At 40.5% G+C, this 20207-nt stretch overlaps 1 protein-coding gene across 5 annotated transcripts in view; it reads left to right on the forward strand.

The window, feature by feature from the left end:
* CARNMT1 (carnosine N-methyltransferase 1) overlaps nt 1-16102 on the forward strand; it is a 50557-nt gene extending 34455 nt beyond the window's left edge. The window contains exons 7-9 of one of the 5 annotated variants that reach the window (XM_045085379.1): nt 13968-14009; nt 15848-15900; nt 16034-16102. In XM_045085379.1, coding sequence (XP_044941314.1) covers nt 13968-14009; nt 15848-15891 — 86 coding nt within the window. In that variant the 3' untranslated portion in view covers nt 15892-15900; nt 16034-16102. Of the gene's footprint in view, nt 1-2474; nt 2579-3250; nt 5906-13967; nt 14527-15847 lie in introns of those variants that run through there. The other 4 variants (XM_013045679.2, XM_004772111.3, XM_004772112.3 and 1 more) reach the window with 4 other exon arrangements.
* The last annotated feature ends 4105 nt before the right edge of the window (nt 16103-20207 follow it).

Raw genomic sequence — 20207 nt, forward strand, 5'->3', positions numbered from 1 at the left:
AGATCTATGTATGGGGGCCTGTGGACTGCTATCACTAGGGAACCAAGTTCCAGTCCATGCTGAGGCAAAGACCAGAAGTTTAATTCACTGGAAAAAATGAATGGGAAAGAATAAAATTTATGAAGGCATGACCTAGTAGAGAGTAAGGATGAGATGTAGGACATAAAAGAAGGATATTGGTTAAGTCAGCTTTGGGAAATGAGCAGGCAGTAACCACCCTCCCCCTGCCCCCGCCCCGACCTGCCCCCGCAACAGCTCCTTGCCCAGCCTGTACAATTTTTTGCTGAGGTTTGAGTGCCCGCTCTTTTGTTTTGAACAATTGCAAGCCATATTTCTTTAAGTAGGCATTTCAAGGTAGCTATTACAAGCTTTCTTCTAGTGAATGTGTACTGTATATTTTTCTGTGTTTTAAACCCTTTCTCTTTGTTTTAGATGTATCTTAGGAACAGCATAGTTACATTTTGTTATCCAATCTAACAGTCTCTGTCTCTTAACTGGAATTTTTAGAACCTTAGGGATATAAATGGTTTAAGTTAACTTGTCCCAGATTTGGCATGTAGGGCCCCCTTCCCCTGTGTCCATTTGACATCGCCTCCTTTCTGACATCACCACTGTTCCAGGCTCTTCTTGTATTCTCTCTTCCGGGCCCCGAGAGTAGCCACCCTATCCCCCTACAAAGGATCCCTGGTTCTTTTTAATAGAGAATAGTACGTAGAAACATTAGGTTGATTGTACTTGTAGAAGGCTGAAATACGCACAAAGATGTTTGTCCAAGTACCATCTGTAATAGACTGTAAAAAATAGTCAACTATAATGGTTCTCTTTGGGTGGTAAAATTAGAGCTGCGTAACTGTACATTCACTACTCTGCTGGGCATTGTGGTGGACTCACAAGAAACTGAAGACATGTGCCTTTACTCATGTAACTTGTAATCTAGTTAAAAAGTGTGGATTACATGAAAAATAATCAGTGAGCAAAGCCATACTACATTACATGAATTTTAAAGTAGGCTATATTAAGAGAGTGAGCAGTAGAGCTGGAAACTTAGATGGATTATATTAAAACTTGCTTTCAGCAAGGTTTGGGAGCATGACTAAAGCTTGCATTGGGGAGTTGGAGCTCTCTAGGTGGAACACAACATGAAGAGAGGTACAATATGACCTGAGTATGTAAAAAATCCCTGGGGTGTTTAGATCTAAGAGGACAGTAATGCTGGAGGCTCTTAAAATAATGGAGCAGGAACATCACACACTTTAGAGCCGGACGGACTGCTCTGAGGCTCTTCGTGTTTATAAGAGGGCTTCAAAGGCATCGGGATGGTCTAGGACACAGCAGTGCTCAGTAAATGGTAGCTGCTGTCATTTTTGCTAGTCCTAATAAAACTAACAGGAAGTTAAGCTTGACAGAATAGTTTGATGGTGAACCATTGTTTTCTTCTGAAAAGAGTACTAACATATATATTCATAGTCATTTTTCCTAGTGGTTTATGTAGGGTAAGAAAAGAGGAGAGGAAGAAAAACGTTTTAACACTTAGTAAGTATGTTCCACAGAGTGATGAGCCTTTTAGGAGAAACTGTCCTGTTGTTACTCTTAAATCCTGTGATTAGCACATTGTATGAGGGGAAGGGGACTTGAGATGGGCACTGGACTTACAGTTATGCCAATGAAAGGAAAAGAGAAGATTGTTTACGTTAGTCCTAAAGTAACTATTGAATGATAGTGTGGCCTGGACGAGGCTGACGACGGACTGGGCAGAACGTGAGAGATTGAAAGCCTGGAGACTCTGGTTGGAGTCGGGTCATAGTTCTTGGATACATGGAATGAGAAAATAGTAAAGGGGGAATGTCATTTTAAAAAGCTGTGGTTGCTGTCACTGACCGAACACCTTCTCTGTGCCAAGGGTACTGGGTGTTGCGGAGCTGGGGACGGGTCCACAGGCCCACGATCAGTGAGTGTTAGAGCTGAGATGTGAGTCGTGCACTTAAAGAGCCAGATCTGGTGTCACATCTTCCTTCCAGGAAACCTTGCCTATAACTTCCCACCACGTGCACGCACTCTCTTAGACCTAGGCTGGCTTGAGGACCCTTCTGTTTTCACATGATACGCAGTCTGCAGCTGCAGTTGTGCATTTACTTAAGGAATTACAATTACAGTATACTTTCGGAATTTAGGGACTCTGATCCAGGTGCTCCCTCAGTGACCTCGGAGTTACAGGTGTAAGGCTCCTATGTGGAGAATCACAGTGCAGCCCTGGTATGCCACAGGGACTCCCTCCTCACTAGTGTGGGCCCAGCACTCAAATGGGCCAAAGTTTCAGGGGTTTGGACACATGCCCTTGGCAGATGTAAAGGTTCTGTTCTCCTTTTTGTTCGTTTCACCTACTGCCCATCTTATAATTCATTTTGGCATTCTACCACAGCAACTAGTGCCTGTTTATATTTAAGTAATTCATTCATAATATCTTTAAACCATAGGTCCCCTACTTTACCACTTTGAAAATTTGGCAAATGAACTTTCCATAGAATTGAGCTATGAAGATATAAAAAATGTGGTTCTGCAGTATGGATTCCAGGTGGAGGTAAGGGTGGACGGCGTTTCGCTTCCTACGCGCTTAGGAATGGGAATATCATGACAGTTCCTGACTTGGCTTCTTAATTGTTCTCTCATCCACAAAGTGAAAATAATAGTTGGCTTTTAGAATTATTAGGCTTTGGCATAGTGTGTGGGTAAATGGAAAACTAATCCCTGATGTCATCAGTCAGCTCTCAGTACATGGCAGCTTCCCGTTCTCAACAGTGTCGGCCCTGGTAGCCGGGCAGATACCAAACCCAGGAGCGTCTGGAGGAGCAGACGGAGTGGGGAGGGCAGTGACAGCGTTCACTGTGTGTACTTCTGTAGTGTTCGGTCTTTTTAATCATGCGATTAGAAGGTTTTATGACACTTGGATTTGTGTTTTAGTTGTATGTTTATTTAAAAGCATTTCATTCATTAAAAAAATAAACAACAGATTTGTTCTTAAAAATGAAGAGAAGCAATGTAACAGAGTCATGGAGAGCTCCAGTCTTATTACTGGTGTGACCATGAGCAATCTGTTCTTTGTAAAGTGCGATTGCTAATAATATGCCAGTCTTAAGGGGGTATGTGTATGTGAGAAGTCAATAGAGTACGTTTGCAGTGGTACCTGTCACAAGTACTGTTTGTATTATCCTCATGGTCATCGTCATCATTAGGATTATCGTTTGCATTCCAGGTGGAAAAAGAATCTGTCTTGTCAACATATACTGTGAATGATCTCTCCATGATGAAATACTACTATGAATGTGTCTTGTTTGTGGTCCGTAAACCGCAGTAACGTTCTCAAGTGGTATCAGCAGGAAAAGAGTTTGATAAGAGCAAATCCTGAAATAAACAACTCAAAATCAACTCTCCCAATGACAGGACACAACCTCAAATCAGTGGTGCCTTCTTATTCCTAACAAAATTTAGAAATAGCGTCTATTTTCTTAATACGTCTATTGCTTTTTCAGAAATATACTATGCCATGCATATTTGTACTACAGAAGTAAAAATGGAGGAAATGTCTTCAAGTATACATTTTCCCTGAAGCCCAGAATTCTTTCAGTAGAGAAAACTTTATCTCCAGTGGTCTTCATGAAGCTGTCTGTTGCAAGTCTGCCATATTAATGACTACTAGTATCGAAGTCCCCCCAAATCTTTGTTTTGTGTGCATTGCACATATTATTTTTAGAAGAGTCTGAGGATCCTCTGTCACATTCAGCATCTGGAATTGGGACTTCCGTTTGCTTTGGACCTAAGCAATCCATTCATAAAATGTGTGTGTGTCCTTTTAATCACTCAAATTATTTTTTTTCTAGCTCAGCTGAATTTAGAGAAGCATCAACCATTTCATTTTTATGAAATGCTGAATTTAATAAGATCACAGGCCAGTAAAATGCATTTAAGCATTCAAGTAACTGAGAGTCTTTGGGGCATACTAACCTGAACATTATTTGAAAGCATACTCATCATGAATCACTCTGAAATGTATGAGATCTGAACACACTTTCGTGAGGCACAAGCCTTTATTCAAGGTACTGCTCAGAAAATGGGGAAATAATAAAATCTCCCATTTGAAATGTATGATTTTAAACTAGAAGTGAATACAGTTTGTCAGTGAATGTTTACAATAATGTCTTTTCTTTAAATTACCTGGATCACAAAAGCAAGCACTTTTTTTTTTTTTTTCCCAATAAACTGTCATGATGGTATTACCGTGGGGAAATTCTGAATATGAAATTCAGGGATAACTTACTGCCCATGGTCTGTGTCTTCAGTATTGTAAGCAGCAGCCATTCATGTAATTTTAGATCAACACCACTTTTGTTCCCTGATAGCTGGAGTTGAAACAGTATATGCTGCTTTACATTTCTACCTCTAGCAGATCTTTTCTATTGGAGGGAGTTTTCCTTTATATATATTTTTTATGTTTATTATTTTGTTTCTAGTAGCTTGGAAAGCAGAGATGACTGATTTGTAACCTTTTCTTGGGAAAAGGAAGTACTCTTGTTGGATATTTTCACAGGTGTTTATGATGGCATTAAATGACCTCTGTGGCAATTTGGATTAGATAGACTTAATCTCAATAATGTGCTGTAGGATTAATGTCATGTTCTAATAGGAAAACTTACTCGTGAATCTTTAGGCCTTTTTTGTTAAGTTGGGAGAGTCCACGCAATTTGGCATCTTATTAGTAGGAGCTTTTCCGTGGCCAGTGAGGGAGTTCTTGTGGCCTTTGCTCCTGTTATGCAGTAAAGGGCTCTGTGAAGTTTATTTGACTTGCTAAATTCTGGAGGCTTTAGCCTCTTGAGTTTAAAAAAAAACATCCCCAAAACTATTTCTCTTTTTTGTGTCTCCCTCTACCCCCAATACTTGGCAGACGTTCAGTTATTAGAATTTTCATTAACTACCATGTGAATGAATTTTCAATTAATTGGTAGGGGGGAAAATCCAAATTTGTTTTTGTTTGTTTCAGAAAAAAAGAAAAGTTTAAAAGGATCCTAAGTATTTAAAAAATCCACTGAAATGAAAGGAATGCAGGCTGTTTTTGAGTAATATAGAAAAGCTTTTTATTCACTGACTGGTATTCACTTTTTTACTTGTATCAGAACAAATGATCTTGTTTTTTCTCATAGAGGCAAAAATATATTGGTAGCAAGGACTCGGCTTTATTACTTAAAATTTTGGCTATCAGGTTTTACTCTTTAATAATATTACTTACATTTCTAAATTACAGCTTAGCTTTTCGTTAATTCTGAAATCAGTTATTTCATTTGTTTTTAACTTCTCCTATCATGACTACTGTTTTTCAAATATTCTACATAAATCTGCATCACTTTTTTTCTCATTGCTTTTGTAGTTAATATATTCGAAACTTGAAAATTGTGGTATCAGTCAATAATAGAAATGTCACTGGAGGATTTAATTTTCTATTTGTTATGTGTAGTCCTAGCTACTAAAGTATGTAAGCCTTAAAATTTTTTGTTCTAATTCCTTATATTAGCTCGATATACAAATGTTTTCATTTTCATAAAGCAGGAGGAGATAGGTCATTGTGCTTGCTTCCCCCCCTTTTTTCCATATTCTGAAGCGGTGCAGGTTAGGGTATTTTAATCAAGTGAGCAAGATGGGAAATGTAAAATATAAAGAGAAGCTGTATAAATCACAGTATAAAATTATGAAGTTTGGGAACTGTAAAATGTACTGTATTTATATGTAATTCTCATTCTAAAAGTTGCCACAAAGGCTGAATTGGAAGCTTCATGTCTGCATGAAATTTCCTATATTTTTAATGTGTATGATGGACTTAATTTTTCTTGAATATTAAAGTCTGCCAATTGCTACGAAACAGTATTTGCTTGGTTGTTTCCATCTAAGTCAGTAGTAACTGTAGATGTGGGAATTTGAATTCTTAATCCTTAGATGAGCTTATTCTTATATGCTTCTAGAAAGTCAATAATAAGAGTACTTGGTCTTTGAGTATGTTAGGCCTTAATACTATTTAATCTTGGTCTTTGGTTTTGTTAAATAACAGAAAATAATTCTAAAGGACACCAGTACAAGAGAGTTCCAGGACCAGCCATTAGTAGCAGAACCGATGGACTTGGTGCTTACTCTGGGTTTGTTCCCCTGAACTGTTGTTTGCCATCTCAGGCAAGATGCTCTAAGTGTGTTGCCCCATCTGTAAGAGGAAGCAGGCTCCCTCAGAGGGTTTAAGGCGGTCATGTGCTGCTGTGTGTGGTATCCTATGTGAAAGCACCTGGTAGATAGACAATGTAATTTCACTCTGTGTTGACTGCTGTATAGTGATAGAAAAAGATGAAGATAAGTCCCAAGACATTAATGTTACGGTGAAAAAAAAAATTCAATGGAATCCTGAGGGGATTCAAAGATGACAGGTATGTATGTATCGATTCTTGAATATTAAAGTTTGCTGGGAATTGTAAAGAAATTAAAATGGTAGGTAACGGGAGAGAAGGCATAGGCAAAACTTAATGGAGGGTTAATCTCACTTGTAGAAACATGCTAGTACCTGCCTCTTAGAGAGTTGGATTATTTCTCTTGGATACACAGAAGCAGAATCATCCATCCAGCCAAAATCATGTGCATTTTCAGTCAACTTGCCTTTCAAAATGGTGAACATTTTCCATGCCACCAATAGTGTTTTGGAATAGCTTTGCATCCATTTTCTGGCCAGTACTAGGTTTTGCTAAACTTGTCATTTTTGGCAGTATGACAGGAAAAAGTATATAATTTTAATATTCATTTTTTTAACTTACAGAAGTTGAACAATTTATTTAAGTGTAATGTCCAAAGAGAGGTATCTTTTTTTTTTTAATAGATTTTATTTATTTATTTGCCAGAGAGAGATCACAAGTAGGCAGAGAGGCAGGCAGAGAGAGAGAGGAGGAAGCAGGCTCCCTCAGGGCAGGAGCCCTGAGATCATGACCTGAGCCGAAGGCAGTGGCTTAACCCGCTGAGCCACCCAGGTGCCCCTCGAGAGGTATCTTTAATCTGCCAGTCTAGGTTTTCAGCTGGTATACCAGACAAGTCATTGGCAACCATCCAAAAGTTCATAAACCTGTGTCGAGCTCCATCAGTGGGAGGGCTGGCCAGTCTCAGAGCACTGCTTTGAGTTCTAGCTACTGATAACAAGGGCCTGCTTCTGGATTTACCCGGCTGCCTGAGTGACTACAGCCCATTGGACCCTGCTAGGTTTCAAAGTAGCCAACCAGGGATCTAGGCCCAGGAGTTCAGCTAATGTCTGTGAGTCAAGAGGCCCATTGAACCAACGACTTTGCCTTAGGTGTCAGAGTGGGGCATTAAGTTTACCTCCAAAGGAATAGCTGCTCTTTTCTCAAAGCACCATTGCCCTATTCTCATGGCCAGCTACACCCTTGAATATGCTATTTGTTTTGACTTGGAAGGCTTGTTGGGTCCTTTTCACCTTGGTAGTCATCAGGTCCAAACTGGCTCACCTCCAAATGAGAATGTCAAACCCAACGAGGCATCATTCAGTCTCAAAAGCTTAGGAGCAGATTAATAACTTCCTTCTTTTGTACAAAGGTGTCTTTGGTGATTGGCATTTGATTCTGTTGTAGTACTTGGCTATGCCTGTGAGAATTTAGGCAGCCAGTAAGTCTTTGAAGCTGTGGGTTCTCTCTTCTGGAGTTCAGTATAATTTCTGCTGGACCACCCAGGAAGAAACAGCCCTTGACCGTGACCCTTAAGTGGAAGGAAATGTGCAGGCAAATAATACATCAGATCCATGATACATGTACTGAATTGGCCCAAAGGGCCTCAGTGAGAGGTTATTTTTGAGGTGTCTGACTACTTAGGAAAAACAACTGCGATTTTTCTTTTTTCCTTTTTTTTAGGCCTGAACGTAGGTCATTACAAAGGCTTAACCTGGCAGGTTCATGGAACAAAGCTGGCCTCGCTGGACCAGACTTGCTGCGCTGCAGTCTCTAGTGGGACTTGCAGTCAAAAATGCAGGCTCCTATGCACAGCGGCAGCCCTGGCCCAGTGCCTGTCAGCAGCTTTGGGATGAGCCTTCCTCGGGGGGCCTCTGCTGACACCTGCTAATAGGAGGAGGGCAAGGGGAAGACTTGGAAACCACATCTCTATAGTCCCATTCAGTACTTGACCCACTCCTAGGTCCTCCTCCTCTTCCACCCCACCCTCCAGGTCTGCAAGCTTGCAGGAGCCTGTCTGGACTTCCTTTAGCAATGAAACTACTACTATGTCTGTGCAGACCCCGCTGAACCCTGACTGGTGTGCTGTCCCCGGATGAAAATGGAGCAGAAGCTCCCTGTGGTTTGACTGTGAGTTTCGTCTTGGCTTCTTGTATTCACCTGCTTAGCCACCAGCTCTCCCTGGCTCAGATGAGCCGCTAACAATTTTTCACACCTTCCTTCCCATCACAAGCCCTGTCCATACTATCAGTTCAATTCAAGTGTCTTTTTCCCCTATAGGATCACAGAACCAAGAAGTTTAACACGTGCATTACGGGCTACAGCACAGCAGCCAGGAGACCAAGTTGCCTCCAGCTGGGAGGCAAGTCCACGGAGACAGTGGGAGGAAATGGTGGGAGGGAAGCCTGATTTTCTCCATTGACCTGACTCCAGAGTTAATGTCCGAGCAGACTGCTGCTTCCTCCCCCGTGTGCTTCCAGCATCCAATGCATGCCCAGCTCCTAGGGCCCTTTACTTGGTGCTCGAGCACATGCCACTGTGCTGTCCAGTCCAGTCTTCTAGCTTTGGCCATCCCGGCACCCAGAGCCCCAACTTCACTGCCAGCCACGTTTGGCTGTGGCAAGACTTTGCACTGATAGGCAAGCCTTCTTCCTCACCTTCGAGGGGCCACCTACATTCAGTTCAACCAAATGGCTGTCTGTTTTCAGGTCCTCTGTATTGAATAGCAGATTGCTCATTGCTGACTTTAATCTCAGTTGAGGACTCTGTCAGCAGATGCAGCCTTATTGCCTCTGGCTGGGGCCACAGGGCTTGCTGCTCTATGGTGATAATATCCCTATCTCTTCCTGCCGGGAAGAGTGAGCAAATGTGGGTGTCATTTGGGTGACTTCTCTCCAACCCACCTGTAGCTGTTCATCACCACAGAACACAAGGGCCTCATTACTTTAGGCCATATTAACCATGTAGGTAAGAGCATCTGCTGCCGTATCCTAGGATTTCTCATATTCCTGAACTGGCCTGTAGGACCTTGTCCTTCCGAATCTGGAATGCCAAGTCTGTCAGCATCCCAGACTTGTCAGCAAAACTGTGGAGTCTGGGGCTTGGTCTTAACCCTTTTGACGAGTGAGTGACTTAGCCTATTCGTTTCATGCATGCTGCCAGAAGACAGGAGAAGTTTCACAAAAGTAGAGGGTTCCTGTGTGCCCTCCAGCTTTCACCCCAAAGTAACATTTCACGTAACTATAAGACAGTAATCAAAACCATGCCATGGACATTGGTGTGATTCTGTTACTGAACTATAGACCTTGAAGCATGCCAGTTTTTGCAAGCTCTTATCAAAAAATCCTACTTTTCAACTTTCCGATTTATTTCTAAAATGGGTTTCTTATTGATAGTATGTACCTAGGTCTTGCCTTTTTATTCATTCTGATTGTCTTTATGTTTTGTTGTCTTGTAATTGGGTATTTAAACCGTTTACACTTTAAAGTAATTATTGACATGGGTGAATTTAAACCTACCATTTTGCTAGTTTTCTACTTGTTCCATTTCCACTTTTTTTCTCCTTTCTCATTTATTCCTGGGCTTATTTTGTTGATTTCATCTCCACTACTGGCTTATGAGTTACAGCTCTTTACAAAAAGAAGTTTCAGTGCTTTCCTTAGGGCTTCCAATATACATTGTTATTCACAGTCCACCTTCAAAGTATTATACCACTGAATTACCACTCTTACAATATACTTCCAATTCCTTTCTTCCAGCATTCATGCTGTTGTCACACATTTTACTTTAATGTGCATAATAAACCCCAGAATACATGGTTACTATTTATGCTTTAACTGAATTCTTTTGTAGCAATAAAAACAGAAATATATTTTTTACTCATCTTCATTTTTATAGTTTCTGGAGTGTGCTGCTTTAAAGATCTCTCTACAGATTCTCTCTCTCTCTTTTTAAAGATTTTATTTAATTGACAGAGACAGAGATCACAAGTAGGCAGAGAGAGAGAGAGAGAGAGAGGGAAGCAGGCTCCCCACTGAGCAGACAGCCTGATGCGATGCGGTACTTGATCCCAGGACCCTGAGATCATGACCCGAGCTGAAGGCAAAGGCTTTAACCCATTGAGCCACCCAGGTGCCCCTCTACAGATTCCCTTGATAACTTCTCCCTTCGGTATAGCCTCATTCCTCTCCCTCCTGAAGTGTGGGCTGCAGTGTCTCACTTCTAATGAAGAGACAGAGGTAGAAACGTGTGACTTACATGAGCCCCCCGCAGCAGCTATCCTGGATATCATATCGTAAGCCAGGAGGCCTGGCCTCCTGACCTGCTCCAAGTCTTTCTCTTGATCACCCAATGGAAGGCCATGAGAAAAAACCAAATCTTGTGAGTGCAAACATCCCCTGTGTCTGAGACTTTTCCAAACTGAGAATGGTAACCCACAACTGCCAAGAATGTAAAAATTTTTGCAAGTCATGAAGGACTTCCATTCTTCAGTTGGATCACTTGGCATTAAGGGAGACAATGTCATGAGGACATTTCAAATAACCCCATGGAGAGTTCCACGTGAAGAAAGAAGGCCTTCTCCAAACAGTTGCATGTGTAGAATGAGCTTGAAAGTGGGTCCCCCAGCTCCAGTCAAGACTTCGGATGAAGCCCCAACCAACATCTTGACTGCAACCAGGTGAGCAACTCTGGTCAGCAACCCTAAATGACCCAGCTAAGTTGATGTTGAATTCCTGACCCACGGCTGGAGAAAATGGGTCAGGTTTATTGTAAGCCACAGAGTTTGGGGGTAATTTGTGACAAAACACTCTTCACTTCCTCGTGTGCATCCAAGTTTCCATTTGTTAGACATACTTGCACCTGAAAAATTTCCCTTAACATTTCTCATTGCAGGTCTGCTGGCAATGCATTCTCTTAGATTTTGTCTGAAAAATCCTTTATCTCAAGTTTTATTTTGTAAAAGATTTGCTGAATACAGAATTCTGGGTTGACCTTTATTCTTTATAGACCACCATTGTTGAGATGAGTATGCTGCTGTCATTCTTATTTTTGTCTCTCTGAGTGGGTTTCTCTTTAAACTGGCTGCTTTCAGTTTTCAGCAGTTGGATTGTCTATGCATGTGTGTTTTGGTTTGCTTTTGCAATTTACCCTGTTATACCTGTGTGGTCGATGTTACTATTTCTGAAAAATCTTATCTCTTCAATTATTCCTTCTGCCCTACTCCCTTTTCTGGGACTTCTGTTGGATGTACATTAGATGTCTTGTTCTTGTCCCACAATTCCTGGATGCTCTGTTGAGGTGTTTGTTTTTTATTTTTATTTAGTTTATACTTTTTATTTTCTTCTTTATGTTTCCTCTTTATGTTTCCTTATCTTCACGTTCCTTGAATCTTTCCTTGAATGTTCCATTCTAATAATGAGCCTGTTAAGAATTTTTATCTGTTAGGCTTTTTACTTCAAGCATTTCCACTTAAACTTATAATTATATAATTAAGATTATATAAATAATTTATAATTTTTTAAAAAGATTTTATTTATTTGACATAAAAAGAGATCATAAGTAGGCAGAGAGGCAGGCAGAGAGAGAGGGGAAGCTTGCTCCCTGCCAAGCAGAGAGCTTGATGCAGGGCTCCATCCCAGGACCCTGAGACCACAACCTGAGCCGAAGGCAGAGGCCCAACCCACTGAGCTCCCCAGGTGCCCCCAATAATTTATAATTTCCAACTCTCTGCTGACATTCCCTGTGTGTCAATGCATGTTGTTCACCATTTCCACTATATCCTTTAATATGTTACAGGAGCTTGATTGATAAAGACTTATAACCCCAATATCCTGCTTAGCTCTGAGTCTAGTTCTATTAATTGCTTCATTTCTTCACGTTTTGTTTGTTTCCTCCTGTTGCTTTTTTCCTGAGTGTTCCGGTATTGAATTTGATTTGTTGTGTAGAAAAGCAACAAAAAACAAGCTGACATAAACAGTATTTATGGCCAGGTATAAATATGTGCCTGATAGGCTGGTATGGTAGGCTGAGTCAATCTTGCAAGAAGTTGAGTTGGGTTTGCATTTTATCAGCAAGCAGTGCATCACTGGCTTCAACCTCTGCTGGCAATAACTTGTTTTTCCCTTGTGCTTAGAGTAGAGGACAGGATGTCAGATGGTTTTTCCCAGTGTTGTTGCACCCTCTCCAGCATTCAGCTGTGTCTGCATGCCTGTGCCACAGAGGAATTCTTGCTACGTGCTCCTACCTCCACCCCAGGGGTAGACTACCATTCCTTGTGAGTCTGTGCTAGGTTCATGGTGTGAAAATGGGAATTCTTGTTGTCTTAGTGTAGCCCCAGTCTTAGGCAGCCTCTATCACATAGGCCTCATAAGTGGGGTTTTCTCAGCATTCCCATCCTCTTCCCCATGTATTTGTAATTGGTTTTGAGCAAGAATTTCCTTTATTTTTCCTCTAAGGATCCTTACCATTGTCCTGGGGATAAGAGGTTTTCCTACCTCCTCCCTAAGGCAGAGGGGGTTTGGTTCCACTGCTCCCTAAAAAGAAACAATGTCTGTCCCTTCCAGTCTCTGCTTTACCCCAAGTCTTTGTCTTGAGCAATGGAAGGCCATGAAAAAAAATCTTAGAGAAGTGCAAACATCCTCTGTGTAAGAGACTCCCAAATATTCCAATCTGAGTTGCTAATCCACAACTGCCAAAATGGAAAAATTTCTGCAGATTTCTTAGCTTATAAAACAGCCACTTTTGACACAAACTCCTACATCAAAGTCAAAGGAGAATTGATAACTCACAGCAATAGCATTAGCCCAAGTATTAATTTTGCCCAGTACCCTGAGACCCAAATCTCACAGAATGACACAAGACAGTGCTAGGTGACACTTGGCACAAGCATTGGGTTGTATTACAGAAAGATCTTGAGCTTTGGAAATCTGATTCACGATGGACAAGCAGTAAGTGTGACTGACTTTGCACTAGGAGAAGATACTATGCTAGATGGTAAATAAACCTACCCTTTGTTCCAGGAGATAGTCTCTGTCTTCCAAGCATATTCACTGTACATATATCCTTGAAAAGATAATCTAGAATAAAGTTAGCCAGTACCTCCGCTTGCAAAATACGCTGAAATGCAAAAAAACAAGGGAAATTGCTCCCAACAGAAGATAACAGAAGGCAGAGACTAAGTGTTGGCCTATAGTAAAGATATTTGCAACCCAGACAATGCAATACCAAAAAAATGTACATGTAAATATGTGTATATACATGCAGACCTTACTTTTTTGACTAAATACGGTTTACCAATTGTTCTATATCCATACTACACGTAAATTCTTTTAATAAAATCTGCATGTCTGTTTGTATAATACGTACACACAGACAAACAATGCTAACAAGTAACATTTAGATTGTTTTCAACCTTTTGCTATTCAGCTTTATATTACAATGAGTAGTCCCAGTACATACTGCTTTGTGTCCATTCTCAGCGGACACATTCATACTTCTGGTGTAAATTCCTGAGGGTGAGCAGTGCATTTTAAAATTTTCATAGATTTGTCAGATGGCTCTCTTAAAAGGTTACATTTAAAACAAAGTATCTGTTTCTCAATATCTTCACTAACACAACCCATTATTAAATATTTTAATGGTGGCCAAGCTGATGTTGAAAACTACATTAAAATCTTTGTTTTTTTTGTTTGTTTGTTTTGCTCTTCACTATCACAGACACCTGGGAAGGAAGAAACCAAGTGCAGGAACACAGACCTGGTCAGTATCCCAGCTTCAACAATTACTGTGTGGTCTTCACTTTTTCCTTCACCCCACAAACACTGAGAATCTGCATTGTGTCAGGAATAAGGCTTGATCAAAGGTCAGAAGTTATTGTTTTTCCCACCAGAGCTTACATAGCAGAGGAAAGGTGTCAAACAAGTAATTACAAAACAACAATGAAAACAAGTAATTAACTAATTGTAAGAACTGAGGTCACGGTCATAAGGGACACGTACAGGGTACTCTGAGCAGTAGGGAGATGCTGACTTAAGAGAAGACTTTCCTAAAGAAATGATTATTTGAGCTGAGACCTAAAAGAAGAAAAGAACTTATCAAATATACATGCAGATATGATCAAGAATCTGTATTACATATTTCAAGTGTTCCTGCTATAATCACCATTTACTTGTACCTTAATTAGTACAAAGAGGAAAACTGGTATTTTTCCAGTCTGCAAGGAAATTTACACAATTTTTTTTTTTAAGATTTTATTTATTTGACAGATCACAAGCAGGCAGAGAGGCAGGCAGAGAGAGAGGAGCAAACAAGCTCCCTGCTAAGCAGAGATCCTGATGTGGGGCTCAATCCCAGGACCCTGGGATCATGACCTGAGCTGAAGGCAGAGGCTTTAACCCACTGAGCCACCCAGGCGCCCCCACAATTTTCTTTATACTGGTTGAGTTCTTACAGAATAAGTCAGGTATGTCATAGTCAATGGTCTGAACATTACAAGGTTGATGAATTTCCTTTTGTATATTATATATATTAATACACAGCATATAATATACTTATATATAATGAATAAATACAATTTCCTACAACAGACAAGGAAGCAGTCATATCTCAAAGTTAAAAGTTATACAACAAGGGCGCCTGGGTGGCTCAGTGGGTTAAGCCGCTGCCTTCGGCTCAGGTCATGATCTCAGGGTCCTGGGATCAAGTCCCGCATCAGACTCTCTGCTTGGCGGGGAGCCTGCTTCCCTCTCTCTCTCTCTCTCTCTGCCTGCCTCTCCATCTACTTGTGATTTCTCTCTGTCAAATAAATAAATAAATCTTTAAAAAAAAAAAAAGTTATACAACAATGTAACCTTGAAGTCAAAGTAAAAGGCATTTCCTGCCAAGCCTGGCAGTATGCCTGAACTGAGGATGTGATGTGTTGTTGACCGTCTGGGGACCGGGGAAACCAAGGCAGCTAGAGTCTGCAGGACAGAGAACCTGAGAGGAGGGAATTCGACACAGAGAGCACTCTGGAGATCAGAGCAGAGCCCCCTCCCAACTCCGAACACGGATTTACGGAGTACTGATGAAGGCATGTGTGTGAAGTGATCTCCCAAGGCCAGACCAAGAAGGACCAACAAAGTAAACCTGGAATACCTGGTCTCCAATAAAAAACTGCCATGTATGCAGACACAGAACAAAACATCCTTAGAGATTAATCAGTGGGAACCAACCAGAACCAGAACCAATAAAGATGTTAGAATTAGGAGAGAAGGACATTAAAACATGAGTATAACTGTTCCGTATGTTCAGAAAGCTACACAGAGATGCACAGAAGACTTACACTGAACTTCTGGAGATAGTAAGCACATTGTCTGGGATAAAAAATACAGCCTATGAGATTAACAGCAGAAAAGGTGTGAGAAAAGAAAAGGTTTGTGAACTTCAAATCACAGCAATAGAAACTAGCCAAAACACTATGGGAAAAAAGGCCACACTGGCTTTTCTGCTGTCCCAAGCTCAAGCCAGATGTGCTCTTACTTCAGCACATCTGCACTCATTATCTCCACCTACAATCAGTCACCATAAATGCTCAACTCACCCCTGATTTTCCTCAGGTCCCTGCTCAAAAGTCTCCTTATCCGAGAAAAACCCTTCTTGACCACCTAAGGTAACTTCACCCATCCTTACTCTGTTCTTCAGCACCTGACAGATGTACTTGTTTCCTGTCTATCTCCCTCAATATAAGCTTCACTTGGGGAGTCACGAAATGGATTTTTGTTTGTTTACTGTGTTAACTCTAGAATTTTCCATGGTCCAGTTATACTTCTGATATGAGTACCTGGTTGGATAAATGACGGGATATGGCAGGGACACAAGATTGGACGAGGAGATGCCAGTGAAACATCCAAGCGAAAACAACGAACAGTCATTCATTCAACAAACAGGTACCGAGCACCTTATATATGTCAGGCACTGTTCTAGGTGCTCGAGTATATTACAAGTGAAGAAAGAAAAAAAAAAAAATGAAGAACCCTACCCTAAAGGAGCTTACTTCCTAGAGAAAGGCACAGTAAGAATAATAAGTAAGTTGAGTCCTGTAATAGATTGGAAGGTGATATGTGCTATAGGCAAACGAAGTAACAAACAAATAAATCAGGCAACGTGAATCTCAAGAGTCCTGGGAAGTGCTGAGTGAGTTGAAAATTTAAATAGGTGGTTAGGGCTGGATTCATTGAGAAGTTGGAAAGGGTCTCGTGCTCTGGGGTGAGGTTTATCTATTAAATTTGCAGTAATATGGGGCACCTGGGTGGCTCAGTGGGTTAAAGCCTCTGCCTTCGGCTGGGGTCATGATCCCAGGGTCCTGGGATTGAGCCCCACATCAGGCTCTCTGCTCAGCAGGGAGCCTGCTCCCCATCCCCCCGCCTGACTCTCTGCCTACTTGTGATCTCTGTCAAATAAATAAATAAAATCTTTTTTTAAAAAAATTGCAGTAATACCTGCCATGGAGTTCCGAGGATTAAATGAGATATGGAAAACGTCTGGCAAATACATAGTTGCTAAAAAAAAGTTTTTAAACCACTTCCCCACCCTAAATGCTGTAGGGCTTTAATCAGTCTGAAACAGGCAAATTCCAAGATAAGCAGAACGTTAGTGAGTGCGCAACCCTTCTTTACCACGAAGACGTGAAAAGTTTCCTTCTTTGCTGCTTTGCTATTAGTAAGGATGAGTTCTGAGTCATTATCCATAAGAAGTGCTGGGGAAAGAAATCAGAGAGTTGCTTAGACAAAATTATCGGACAGGAAGAAAATCCCGTTGGGGCCATATAAAAGTGCCCCCGGATGGGGGGTGAGGGTGGGAGTGAGGGGCTGCAAGGTTTCTGCTTTACATGAAGTGGCACAGTGTTAACTTGAAGTCAGCTGTGGAAAGTTAAAGATGTGTATTGCAGGGGCGCCTGGGTTGCTCAGTGGTTAGGCCTCTGCCTTTGGCTCAGGTCATGATCTCGGAGTCCTGGGATCAAGCCTCACATCCGGCTCCCTGCTCGGCAGGGGAGCCTGCTTCCCTGCCCCTCTCTCTGCCTGCCTCTCAGCCTACTTGTGATCCCTCTCTCTTTCTCTCTGTCAAGTAAATAAATAAATAAAAATCTAAAAAAAAAAAAAGATGTGTATTGCAATCCTTGGAGCAATCACTGAAAATTTCATACAAACAGGTATTTAATTTAATGGATTAAATTAAAATTAAATTCAAAGCAATTCTGAATTAATCCAAAAGAGGTCTAGAAAGGGGGTACGAAGTCAAAAAAGAAAAGGAACAGACAGAAAATAAATAATAGAAGACTAGACCTAAATCCAGTCATCTCAATAATATCTATCAACTGTTAAGGCACTAAACATTCCAATTAAAATATAGAAACGGGGGTGCCTGGGTGCCTCAGTGGGTTAAGCCTCTGCCTTCGGCTCAGGTCATGATCTCAGGGTCCTGGGATTGAGCCCGGAATCGGGCTCTCTGCTCGGCAGGGAGCCTGCTTCTCTCTCTCTCTGCCTGCTTCTCTGTCTACTTGTGATCTCTCTCTCTCTGTCAAATAAATAAATAAAATCTTTAAAAAAATAAAATACAGAAACTGACATGTCAGAAAAGCAAAATCCAACTATATATGTAGTTTCCAAGAGAAACATTAAATATAAGGAGACAGATAAACTAAAAGTAAATGGATGGGAAAAAAAAAAAAAGATGTACTGTGCAAATGGTAAGCATAAGAGGGCTGGAAGTGCTATCAAAGACGACTTCAAAATTTAAGAGCATTACCAGAGATAAAAAGGGATATTTCATAAGAACAAAGGGTTAATACATCACACACATAATATATGTGTGCCTAATAATGAGTTTCAAAATACAAAGATGAAATCTGAGAACTAAAAAGAGAAACAGAAAAATCTACTGTCCTAGTTGGATATTTTAACACCTATTTCTTAGCAATTCATGAAACATTTAGATTAAAAAAATCCCCCTCCAAACAAGAAGCCCCAAATCTATAAAGACATATAATATCTGAGAAAAACTACCAACCACCTTGACCTAAGTGACATTGATAAAATACTACGCCAAATACATGCAGGATATTATGTTCTTTCCAAGAACATGTTACATATACCACGATAACTTGTAGGCTGGATCATAAAATAAGTCTCAATAAATTTAAAAGGATGAAAATCACACAGATAATGAATAAATGAGAAAGGAATTAAACTAGCAATCAAAAAAAAATATCTAGGAAAACCTCTGATACTTGCAAAGGTAACACAAATAATCTATAGGTCAAACTAGGAATCAGAAAATGCACTGTACAGCACAGGGAATAGTCAATAATTTTGTAAATGACTTTGTATGGTGACAGATGGTAAGCACACTTATCGTGGGAATCATTTCATTATGTATAAAAATATCAAATCACTATAATGTATACCTGAAAATAGGATATATCATGTCAATTAGACTTCAATTAAAAAAAACCCATCAAGGGCACCTGGGTCGCTCAGTGGGTTAAGCCGCTGCCTTCGGCTCAGGTCATGATCTCAGGGTCCTGGGATTGAGTTCCGCATCGGGCTCTCTGCTCAGCAGGGAGCCTGCTTCTTCCTCTCTCTCTCTCTGACTGCCTGTGTGCCTACTTGTGATCTCTCTGTCAAATAAATAAATAAAATATTAAAAAAAATCATCAAGTATGCTCACTACACATGATTCAAAAATCTGAAAAAAAATCTGAAAGACAAAACACAAAAAACAAAAAAAACCAACCCTCAAATGTTTATCAGTAGAGTAGATTCATATGATGGAATATCATAGTCAACATAAGTGAATGAAAATTACATGCACAAAAACATAAAATAGGGAAAATAGGAAAGAAAGAACTCAATATTTTAAGTAGACAAAAGATTTGAACATTTTACAAAGAAGAGGTACAGATAGGGTGGCCAGGTGGCTCAGTTGGTTAAGCACCTGCCTTCAGCTCGGGTCATGACCCCAGGGTCCTGGGATCAAGTCCCACAGCAGGCTCCCTGCTCAGTAGGGAGTCTGCTCCTTCTACCCTTCTCCCTTCTCATGATCTCTCTCTCTCTCTCATCTTCTCTCACAAATAAATTGTTTTAAAATAAAAGAGAGATACAGATAGCAAATAAACTATCATTAGTCAACAACATTAGTCATTAGGGAAATGTAAATTAAAACCATAATGAGATACATGAGGACTAAAAATAAAGTCTGACCATACCAACTGTTGGAGACCACGTGCAGGAAATGGAGCTCTCATACACTGCTGATGGGAAAGTAAAATGGTATAACCACAATTGGCAATTTGCTAGAAAGTTAAAGACACCTACCACATGGTCCAGCCATTCTACTCCTAGGTATGTACCCAAGACAAAAATCTTATGTCCATAAGAAGCCTTACACACAAATGTTCTAAGCAGCTTGATCTGTATAGCCCCAAACGGGAAGCAACCTACATGTCCATGAACAGGTGAATGGAGAAACAAATTGGGATACAGCCACTCTCAGAAGTACTGAGAAATAAAAAGGAATGAAAATGTGATAACATGAATGAATCTCAAAATAACTGTGCTGAAGAATCAAATAAGAACACTATACACTGTGAGTCTATTTATATAAAATTTTAGAAAATGCAAATTAATCTATAATGACAGAAAGTAAAGCTGTGGTTACATTCCCCTGGAAGGAACCAGGGGAGGAGAAAGGAATCACAAAAGGGCAAATGGAAACTTCTGGGGGTGATGGAGATGTGTATTTTCTTCATTGTGGCTATGGTTTCACAGGAACATACATATGTCAAAATTCAGCAAAGTACACACTTTAAAAACATGCATTTTATTTTATGTCAATTAGGGCTCCATGAAGTGTTAAAAAACAAACCCAGCAACACCAAAAGTGCTATTTAGGAGCACAAACACAAATGTGAAAATTACA

This window comes from Mustela putorius, unplaced genomic scaffold, assembly GCF_011764305.1.
Source record: "Mustela putorius furo isolate JIRA1106 unplaced genomic scaffold, ASM1176430v1.1 tig00000854_pilon_pilon_pilon, whole genome shotgun sequence".
Lineage (NCBI taxonomy): Eukaryota > Metazoa > Chordata > Mammalia > Carnivora > Mustelidae > Mustela > Mustela putorius.